This window comes from Camellia sinensis, chromosome 12 (genome assembly GCF_055761805.1).
Source record: "Camellia sinensis isolate YWXY chromosome 12, ASM5576180v1, whole genome shotgun sequence".
Classification (NCBI taxonomy): domain Eukaryota; kingdom Viridiplantae; phylum Streptophyta; class Magnoliopsida; order Ericales; family Theaceae; genus Camellia; species Camellia sinensis.
The window spans coordinates 138,304,999-138,316,634 of NC_138972.1; the positions used below are offsets into that span (position 1 = coordinate 138,304,999).

The 11,636-nt window shown below is 35.6% G+C and overlaps 1 protein-coding gene, 1 long non-coding RNA gene and 1 pseudogene across 3 annotated transcripts; 2 read left to right on the top strand and 1 right to left on the bottom strand.

Annotated features, from left to right (window-relative positions):
• Positions 1–2,196: 2,196 nt before the first annotated feature.
• Positions 2,197–4,311, top strand: LOC114308558 (L-type lectin-domain containing receptor kinase IX.1 pseudogene; annotated as a pseudogene). The gene has a single exon (XR_014345912.1). The product of XR_014345912.1 is annotated as an L-type lectin-domain containing receptor kinase IX.1 pseudogene (transcript).
• A 257-nt stretch (positions 4,312–4,568) lies between these two features.
• On the top strand, positions 4,569–7,794 carry LOC114308557 (L-type lectin-domain containing receptor kinase IX.2-like). The gene is made up of 4 exons (XM_082897297.1): positions 4,569–4,617; positions 6,445–6,600; positions 6,700–6,887; positions 7,114–7,794. Exons 1-4 carry the CDS (start codon positions 4,569–4,571, stop codon positions 7,792–7,794), a joined length of 1,074 nt encoding a protein of 357 aa, XP_082753423.1.
• Positions 7,795–9,675: 1,881 nt separating this feature from the next.
• On the bottom strand, positions 9,676–10,254 carry LOC145804825 (uncharacterized). The gene is made up of 2 exons (XR_014347327.1): positions 10,142–10,254; positions 9,676–10,034 (listed from the first exon to the last, which is right to left on the bottom strand). It is a non-coding gene; the product is annotated as an uncharacterized LOC145804825 (long non-coding RNA).
• Positions 10,255–11,636: the final 1,382 nt, after the last annotated feature.

Consider the following 11,636-nt stretch of genomic DNA (forward strand, 5'->3'; position numbering starts at 1 on the left):
GCTCTATTACTTTTTCTAATAGCGGTCAATTTTAGTCTTTTAGCTATACTAGTTACAACACAAATTTCTTTAAATTCACCTCATTCTCTATAGCTGAATCATCATTTTTCTTCTTGTAATGATTTGTGTTTCACAAGGGTGTAGATATCATCAATTAATGAGACTTCAAATATCATACACTAGTAATTAGACTACAAAATTATATAAATGAATTGTTCACTTATTCCATTTATATTAAGTAAGATGGTATTACCGTTGCGATTCTACAGAAAAATTAAGATTTAGTAACATTTTAAAAACTTCGGCATAGGCACAAAAATGCCGTTAAAAATGAGGTTTTTACAATAACTTTTACATTTCATTGAAGACATGGCCGTCGCCTTAGCTTTGCATCATTTTAAAAACGCCACTAATCATTTTCACTGACGTTTAAGTACATGCCGCTAGATACTTTCACCGACGTTTGGACAAACTCTGCTATATACTTGATGCGACTTTCATTGACGTTTACAAAAACGCTACTATATGTTTGAAATATTTTTGTTTTTAAATTTTATTTCTCCTGGTAGTTTTTAATATTTAATAATTTGAATCCCTTGCATGGATACCTGAACTACCCAAAATCGTTGGGGATGCAACAACAAAAAACAAGTCATGATAAATTTATGCATCTCTTTTGAAAACCATAGCTAGATATAAAACAAATTTCTGAGTATAATTTACTCATAAGTTATATGACTAACAAATTATAATATTATTTCATTCATATATGATTAACAAATTATTGAAGAAGAAAAGCTGAAGTGTTATGTGTATAGGCACAAGAATTTCTCAGCACTAAGACCAAAATGCATAATCAACATTTGATACACTGCAAACTAGTGGCTGTGCTCTTTTCGTGGTTTGAATTTTGAAGACAACTCATGAAGCACGCTCTCGACCTTTGATTTTTGTGTACTTTTTTGGGCCAAATTTTTTTTTGACTTTGTGTCTTCAAATCATCAATTTACCCTTTAAACTGAACATTAGTTCACTTTAGAGTTAGTTCTATATAGAGACAAAAATTTGCTACAATTCATTGTACTTTGTATTGTATTATAACTGCTTGTGTTTTGTTTGCTGCATGGAATTTGGTTGGATATTTGTCTCTTACAAAAGTCTATTGTCCCAGGAAAATATACTAGAAATTGTTCAGAATTCCTGATCTAGGGTCCATATTTAAGCTTGTTGTCGTGGACCCCATTATAAATAAATCCTAGCATTAGATTGTAATTTGTGGGTGATTTTCTGGACCGTAAACCTGCTCAAAAAATATTAACTACATTGATGACTGTTTGGGATGAATAATTCTATGGACCAAGACGTATGGATCCCGAATTTACCCCAAATGGGAATGTGCGGTTGAGATTGAATTCGTGTATTGTGAAATCCATTTGTAAAATAAATCTGAACAAAAAAATGATAATCCTAGGTAATTTCTGAGTAATTAAGTCTAAGATTGTAGTATTATTTATTTGGGATGAAGTGAACTAATTAGTTTAGGGAGTTAATTTTTCAAAGAGAAATGCTACAATCCTAGAAATTTTACCCTAAAAAAAATAACAATCTATGACTCAGATTCATTTTATACTTAAGACTCACACTGCACCAGTTCAATCTCCATCACACAAACACACTTCACCTAGAAAAATCTGGGACAAGAAATCTGGGTCCATTGCATTTTTGTTGTTCAAATTGATAGTCCGATGTAGAGCGACACAAATGTGATAATTTTAGTGACAGAGTGGATTTGTTTGTGTGTGGATACAATACATTCCCAATTCAATACACTTCTTACCCAGATGAAGGAGAGGGGTTTGATCCCAAGTCTCCAAATAAGAGACTTTACTTGCTAAGCTCATTGTCACTTTCCTTATATAAGTTTCCCTGCCCAATCTCTACATTGACTTGTGGCGTGTAGACTAAGGCGGATTGTCACTTTGCTCAAGTCCAACAAAATAATTTTTTGAAGACAATTTTGTACATTGAATCAAGCTCTCAACCCAATTGACACTCCAAACATAATTGAAACCTTCAACTTAGAATAGGAACCGTGTGTTTTTTGTTTGCGGATTATGATTGACTTTGAAACTGCAACCCTCCTATTAGACTTTCGTGTTTTCCCAAAAAATGAAAACATTAAACAGAAAGAGAAAACATATGTGACAATAAGAAGGCTTCTAATTATCCATAAAACACTATTCCTGATTATGGCTGCCTATAACTCCAGAAATACTCATCTCTGTTCACCAGAGCAGCTTCTATTTTTTCTCTTCATGTTCTACATGTCCTTTCTGTCAGTTTTCTCATTTGTTTCTCCCCCGTCTTTCAACTTTGACAGCTTCAATCCAAATAACCATGAAATAAATTATGAGGGAGATGCATATCCTGTGGCTGGAGCCATTCAACTGACCTTAAACGAGCGTGACAAGGATATGAGCGGGAAGACAGGACCAGCCACCTATACAGAATCACTGCACCTATGGGACAATGCCTCGGGAAATCTCCCTGACTTCACTACTCATTTCTCCTTCGTGATCTCTACGGCAAACATTTCAAGTCCAATCACCGGTGGTGATGGCCTTGCATTCTTCCTTGTTCCCAATGGTTCCCATATACCTCCAAACACTGAAGGTGGTGGTCTTGGCCTTGGTCACAGTCTTGCGAGCAACAACCAGACAACTAACTCAACAGGCCCTCCATTTGTTGCAGTTGAGTTTGATACATTTGTAAACCAATGGGACTCTGACACTGGCGCTCATATCGGTATTGACATCAACTCTGTAAGCTCGGTCGCAACTTTGCCTGCTAGTATTCATGCTGGGAAAAAAGTCGATTCTTGGATTAGTTATGATGCTAAATTAAATAATCTGAGTGTACTTTTCAAAGGTTACAAAGCTGAATTAGATGGTATTTACTACATAATTAATCTGAGAAAATACTTGCCAGAATGGGTTACTTTTGGCTTCTCAGCTACCACCAGAGCTTCAACTGAGATACATTCCATTTGTTCATGGTATTTCAATTCAAGTTTACAGACTATTGGGTATGACAGAAACAATCATACTGATCCAACTGCAGCCATGACAAAGCACACACCATCATCCCGAGTAGGAACTAACAAGATAGTAGAAGTTGTGGGATTGACTTTTGGTGCAACTGTTGTGATTTTCGGATTTGTTTTGTCATCAGTTTACTTATGGAAAACAAGAGTAAAGAGGGGAAAGGGGAATGGTGGAAATCATCCTGCCTTCAACACAGCCTTGGACGATGAATTTGAGAAAGGAATGGGTTCTAAGAAGTTTCCTTATCATGAGTTGGTTGGCTCGACAAAGAACTTTACAGAGGAGGAGAAGCTTGGAGAAGGAGGGTTTGGTGGGGTGTACAGAGGCTTCTTGAGGGATTGGAACTCCTATGTCGCAATCAAGAGGGTTTCGAGGGAGTCTAGACAAGGGATAAAGGAATATGCATCGGAAGTGAAGATCATTAGCCGATTGAGACATAGGGATTTGGTGCAACTGCTTGGCTGGTGCCATGACAAAGAACTACTACTTGTTTATGAGTTCATGCCAAATGGCAGCCTAGATTCCCTTCTCTTCGGGGAAGAAAATGTATTGTCATGGACTGTGAGGTACCGAATTGCTCAAGGCCTTGCCTCGGCTTTGCTGTATTTACATGAAGAATGGGAACAGTGCGTCATCCATAGAGATGTGAAATCGAGCAACGTTATGTTGGATTCGAGTTTTAATGCTAGGCTCGGAGATTTTGGTTTAGCCAGGCTTGTTGACCATGAAAAAGGACCGCAAACCACAGACTTGGCTGGGACTATGGGCTACATGGCTCCTGAATGTGTCACTTCAGGCAAAGCAAGCAGAGAATCGGATGTGTACAGCTTTGGGATTGTGGCTCTGGAAATAGCCTGTGGAAGAAAACCAATTGACCCAAATGCCAAAGAGAGTCAGATAGTGCTGGTGGAGTGGGTTTGGGAACTCTATGGAGTAGGACAGATTCTTGAAGCTGCAGATCCGAAACTACGTGCAGAATTCGATAATCGAGAGATGGGACGGTTGATGATCGTCGGGCTGTGGTGTTCTCACCCGGATTTCAGTAACCGGCCTTCAATAAGGCAAGCAATTCATGTCCTTACTTTTGAAGCACCAGTGCCCATTCTCCCATCGAAAATACCTGTGCCAACATATTTTGCTCCTCCACTGAACATGCTTTCATCTTCATTTTAAGGGTTGAATCAGTATTATTTCAGTCTTCGATATTTCTAGACATTTGATAGCATACATGTTTACTTAATGTTTGTATGATCTCTGAGTAAAAGTGATTACTTTTTAAAACAATCTTCCTACTATATGCTCTATCAAAAAAAAAAATGGCCATCTACAGATAAGCCATACATCCCTAAGTTTTTGCTCATAAAAAATACATACAAATCAGAGTCTCAAATATATGCATGTTCAACCATTCATTTGCTGCTAAGTTAGTTCCATCATTTGAAACTGAACATTGTTATGCAAAGAATGGAAAACAACTGGTTCACCAAAATCAGTATGAAGGAAAAATATACGGGTAATTATATTAGCTGATGCAAAAAGGGTTTGGATCGGATGCTTGAATTACAAGCCTCGTCTGGAAAAACCCCCGTCAATTGAGAAGTTACTAGAGTTCTCAATATTTATCCACACTCCAAATTCCTAAGCTTTCAAGATGGTAGCCTCAGGACAAATGAATAGAGAAATAACTTATTGTTTTTGGTGTGTCTACACATTGTTGAGTATGAGCCTTTATATAGACATATATGGCAAACCATGAGTACCTCATGTTATGTCACACCATATGTCCAAGACCATATGTCCCTCATAAGTAGGCCATGTGTGGATGGACCATGCATACGATGTGCCCTTAAAAATTAGGCCACACCATATGTACCATGAGGTCACACCATGTGTATTTACCACATGGTTTCCAACATAGTAAAAAATAAATTATTAAAAACCGTTGAACAGAACACTAATGCACACTAATTTATTGAGTTAAATGGAAGAGTAAAATGGACCAAAAAAACCAACAAAGATACAAGAACTAAACAATAAAAGGAAACCAACCCATCAAACCCACGAGCCAAAACTGCAAATTCAAGTAAAAACTGGGGTAAATCTGTAAATAAAGCTTTTAATTCGTAAACGTGAACACAAAGCAAACGTTTAAAAATAAAATAAAATCTCAATTAGACAACAAAAGAGGACAAACCTGTCAAAAGATTACACTTAGCATCCTTGTACTTTTATGATAATATCATTTCAGTTCTTTCATTTTTAATTATAACAGTCAATCCCTTAAATTTTATGTCAAGTTACAATGCCACCATTTATTCCATTTATCATCACTAAAGTGAAATTTTAACAAAAGTGACTAAAATGAGATTTTGAACAAGTTTGAGGGTGCTAATTAGACCAAAACAATGTCACTTTGATAAACCTTTTGTGATGTAATGTAAAATTTGCTCAACTTTAACTTTAACAAATTTCTCTCTCTAAAGAAAATTGTGACTAGTATAGTCAATAATATTTTATAAATAATCCATACATTTGACAAACAACCATTTATTACTTTTAAATAATTCATCAATTCAATTGTTTTTAATAAAATTTTAATTTTGAACTACTAGTATTATAATATAATGTTTAGTTCACTAAAATTGAATGAAATGAAATAGTTATTCATTAAACTCTTTATAAAATAACTATTCATATTCAATGATAATTTTACTTGTAATATAATTTTTAATAAATTTTTTAGTGAACCAAATGTGGGAATATAAATTATGATGAAATTATTATGTCATTCTAATAAAACAAACATAATATAAGAGTTAAAATTATCTAAGGAGCCTATTTTTAAAAAGAATTCGAGAGTCCAAGGCCGCCTTACTGGCCTTTCCTAATCCCGGCCTTGCACCAAACTTAATTAATTGCAACATTTCGTTTTCAAATGTCACATAAGAAGGACCCCAAATGAATAATATAAAAAATAAATAAAAAAATTACCAAGCAATGTTTTCTATTTTTTGTGATTAAAAAGAACACAGGCGATGAAAAGAAAATTATATCTATGAAACAGTTCACAAAAAGACTGATTCAACTGATTCCAAAAAAAAAAAACTGATTCAACAGAGTTGCAAGACATGTGTTCCAAAAAAAAATAAACAAACCAAAGATGACCTATAGTTATTTACTAATTTATATGTCAAACTCACTCACCAAAAACTAATTTTCCTCAACCAACCATGGCCATGGCTGTTTGCAACTCGTGGAACCCCCTCCGATCACAAAATTTACTTTGTTCTCTCTTTTTCTTCTTCTTCTACGCAATCATCTGTTACCTACTTCCTTGTAGTAAACCCTCTTCATGCAATTGCACTGAGCTTCAACTCGACTAATATTGGTCTGCAACTAAATGCAGAGATAGTTGTAGAAGGAGATGCTTATGTCTCACCTGAAGGCATCCAACTCACCCCAAATGAGATGAACACGAGCCAGAGCCACGCAGCTGGTTAAGCCACATACAAAGATCCTCTTTTCCTTTGGGACAACACTTCTGGAAAACTCACGGACTTCAACACCTATTTCTCGTTTGTCATTGATTCGATAGGAAGCTATGATTTTGCAGATGGGATCACATTCTTCCTTGTTCCTAATGGTTCCACTCCCAATATAACAGCAGGTGGTGCCATTGGCCTTCCATTCGACCTGCAGACACTTAGATCGACCACTCCCTTTGTTGCTGTGGAGTTTGATAACTATCAGAATTGGGGTTGGGACCCAAAAAACACCACACATGTAGGTATCAATATCAACTCTATCATATCTAACGATACTGCAGGATGGTACAGTAACATACCGTCTGGGATAGAAAATGAAGCTTGGATTAATTATGATTCTAGTTCGAAAAATTTGAGTGTTGTTTTCACTAATTCAATAAATAATTTGACAGTTGAAAGGAACCTTAGTTTCCTGGTTGATCTAAGGGAATACTTACCATAATGGGTTGCAATTGGCTTATCAGATTCAAATTGATGTGGCAGTGAAACCAGGTCCCAGTCCAGGACCCAACACAGTCATCCCAAGCCCTCCAAAGAAGATGGGTGAAAACAACAAAAAGGCACTGGTTGTGGGATTGACCGCTGTCTCACCTGTTTTGATTGGTGGGTTGGCTTTGCTTGGCTTTGTCTTGTGGAAAAAAAGTAGTAGAGTAAAAGAAGAAGATGGAGATGAATTTGCTATTGAACTATCCATGGACAACGAATTTGAGGCAGGTATCGGACCAAAGAAATTTACGTGTGGTGAATTGTTTCGTGCAATAGATAACTTTACAGGGGAACATACGCTTGGAAAGGGAGGATTTGGTGGGGTATATAGAGGTTTCTTAAGGGAATCCAATTCCTATGTTGCTATGAAGAGGATATCAAAGGGATCAAAACAAGGAATAAAAGAGTATGCATCAGAAGTAAAGATCATTAGTCGATTGAGGCATAGAAATTTAGTGCAACTAATTGGTTGGTGTCACGACAAAAGAGAACTCTTACTTGTTTGTGAGTTCATGGAAAATAGAAGCTTAGATTACCATCTCTTCAAAGAAAAAGCCTTGTTGACATGGGTCATAAGGTACAAAATTGCTCAAGGGTTGGTTTTGGCTTGCTCTATCTGCACAAAGAATGGGAACAATGTGTGGTGTACAGGGATGTAAAATCAAGTAATGTTCTGTTGGATACGAATTTCAATGCTAAACTTGGGGATTTTGGATTAGCCAGACTTCTTGACCACAAAAGGGTCACAAAAGACTGTTTTGGCAGGGACCATGGGCTATATGGCACCCGGATGCTTAATTACGGGCAAAGCTAATAAGGAATCAGATGTCTACAGTTTTGGAATTGTGACATTGGAGATAGCTTGTGGAAGAAAACCTATTGACCTAAAGGCTAAAGAAAGTAAGATAAGAATAGTGGACTGGGTTTGGGACCTATACGGTACTGGTAGGCTTCTTGAAGCAGTGGTGGATTCAAAGATAAGCCCAGATTTTGTTCAAAAAGAAATGGAATGCTTGATGATTGTTGGGCTCTAGTGCGCTCACCCGGATCACAATCTCTGGCCTTCAATTAGGCAAGCCATTCATGTGCTTAATTTTGAAGCTCCATTGCCCATTCTCCCAATTAAAATGCACGTGGCAACATATTTTGCTCCTATGAATACTTCTTCGTCTTTGGTTTCTTTAACCTACGGCTCTACTACTGTTTCTAATAGCAGCCAAGTTCATTCTTCAAGCTATACTTACAACACAGATTTCTCCAAGTACACCTCATCCTCTGCAACTTCTTCATCTGCATCATCTAGTATACAAAAGTAAGTTGATATAGAAAGTATCTAGTCCAATATTTAATGTATTTTAGCAGAGTAAAATCATAGTTATAGATATTGATTTCATTGTTTTTACTCTTTGTGCAATTTATAATTTGTATTGGTACCAATGTATCCACCAAATATAGATATGTTCGTTCATTATCATGGAATGTTAAATATACTTAGAAAGTAATATAATGCTTTATATAATAAAAATAATGTGTTTGTCAAAATTATGTAGATAAGTCATAGAAGTTAAATATAATTGAGAGGTTATATAACATTAGCCACAAGAAGTACATTCATCAAATTATGCTTCCAGACAAATATTGTGGTATAGGATGAAATTTATAAGGCTGAGACAATGAATTAAATCCATGAAAAAACTATAAAAAATAAAAATAAAAATAAACAAATCAATTTATCACAAACTGCTAATTAAGTGGAATATTACAAACTAATTTGTGGTTAAGCCAAATGGGAATCTAATAGTAATGGGAAAGGAATCTTTATATCAATCACCATAAATCCCACACTCAAATCTCTTTGATCCACAACAACTATGTATAACTCATCATGAGAATTTCTTTTAATCCAACTAGCTACTGTTATATATGGTAACATTCATTTATTAAATTTCATTGAAATTCACTTTAAGAGTCCTCTTTATATCATCTCTATGGTGCAAGATTATGACATTACATGAATGCAACCACTAAAATTTTGACGTAGGCATTTGATAATGTTTGTAATGCTTCTATGATCTCAAATAAAAATGAATAATCTTTAAAGCATGGAAATTGGGATACCTTCCTATTATTGATTGAGGCTATACAAGTATCTACATGCTTTTTAAAAAATGGCCATCTACAGATTGGCCATACATTCCAAAGTTTTTGTTCATAAAATAAAAAAAAAATAAAAAAAAGAGAGATACCAATCACATAATCAAATTTAGATATACATCTTCATCCATGCATTTGCATATGAAACTAAACGACAAAACCAAACCATATCATTGGGGTCACTTCGGTTCCTCAACTAACAAATCAAAGGAATCAAAGGGTTTGGTGCTAAATTTTTCCTCAAAACAAAAAATTAAGGTACAGAACACTAATGCACATTGATTCATTGACCTGAATGGAAGAGTAAAATGGACCAAAAGGAAACCAACCAATCAAACCCACGAGCCAAAAACCACAAATTCAACTAAAAACAGGGTCAAGGTGTAAAAAAAAGCTTTTAATTTGTTAACAGGAATACAAACAAACAAACAAACAATATATTTCCTAAATTAAAATAAAATCGCATTTTGTTCAATTAGACAAAAGGAGGACAAACCCATCAATTTAAAAGGAAAACAAAGGAGTTTGAGCTTAGTTGATGAGATCACCGCCTTGATTACAGAATTTGAAGCCCTGAAACAGCAGATTCAGCAATGTCACGGACAACTTCAATTGAAATATTTTGGATTATTTCTGTTGGGAAGTTGTTAGGGCTAGAACAAAGAAGACCCAACAGAAACGATTTCATTGGTGCTGTCTCGGAGGGAATGCATTCAATTTCTCAATTGGCGTCTCTGTGAATCAGCTGCACAAAAATCGTATTTTGTCCAAATTAGTCGGTTAAAAAATTGTTTGACATCTATTGGTTACCTAGATAAATTAAATTTAAATATATTTTAAAGTTGATCATACCTTTTAAAAATGGGGGAATTACCTTATAGCGAGAAACCACAAATCAGTGAGAAATGTTTGAAAATTTCAACAGTATTGACAAGTGAAAAATATAGAATAAGGTTTGGGAATTCTATTTTGAGGGTTCTAATATAATTCTAATAGTGGGTTCCACGTAATAATATGATGTGTTGATTTGTTTTTTTCTTTTTTAACACCTAATTAAAACCCATGTTAAAACTCTAATGTTAGAATTCTCTATAATTATCTAATATACTTTTACCTCTCAAATCTCTCGTCTCACATCACACTCACACACTCACTAAAACACGTCACACACATCACAATTTTTATGTTTTTTTTAGATAGGATGTTGAGGACAAACATCACAATTTTGCTCGCTCTCTCTCTCTCTCCCTCCTTATCACACACATCGCATCATTGACCTCATTTTCTAATGAGGGCCGGTAAATGCCTTACTTTTTTATTTGAATTTCTTACTTTTTATATTTTATTTTATTATAATTTTATTCTAACATCAAATTTTAATCTTATCCTCATTTTATTCTCTCAAGTTTAACCTTAACTCTAATCCCACTACTACTTCCACTCCCGCCGACGTCCTCCACCAACCAACCCACCTTCGTTATTTTCCTCCTTTGGCGAGCCTCTCGCCACCACCTATTGTTTACAAAACTATCAATGGCGATGAAGGTTATGGTTTTGGTGGCGGCCGCAAAGAAGGAGCGACTGATTCACAAACTCTCTTTTGCGATCTTCATCTTCATCTTTCGGAACTTACACTCTTTTCTCTCTTTTGTGCTCTGCTCCCCCTCTCTCTATCAATTTCTCTCTTTACCTCACAGGTTGGTCGATTTCTCTTCGTTCGGTTGCACAGAGCTGAACTTGTTGAATATGTTTGGTACTTTACAACTAAACATATGGCTTTTGTTTGGTTACAGAGTTTTGAACATCAAGCTTTTGTTCAGATCTAGTTTTCCGAACGGCGAGGAACGAAGGCAAAAAGATGGGTTTTCCGAACTGATTATCCATCATTCATCTTCAGCAACATCAATGTGATTCTCTACAATAGAGGAATCACTTTTTGAACTTGGACCCATTACACTTCCAAAGTTGTTACATTATTTGAAACATAATTCGCATCTATTTGATATTTTGAGGAAACAGACGGTTGTTCTGTTGTTATTGTTGTTGTCGCTGTTTGAGCAAGTTGTCGGAGAATGAAGGTTGCTAGAGTGGGAGGAGGACAGCCAGAGGAAGGAAGGAGGAGTTGAAGGTGGAAGATTGAGAGGTGGGGTTCAAATGGTATATTTGAGATTACGGTAGGGGTCCAAAGAAAAATAAAGAGGGAAGCAATTTTAGTGGTGGGAGGCCAAAGAAGTAGGAGGTGCAAAATAGAAAGGTAGGGACATTTAGCAGTCCCCTTTATAATTAAAAAACAAAATAAATTTTATTCTATTTTATTTTAATAAAATACTCCCTTCGTTCTAAAATA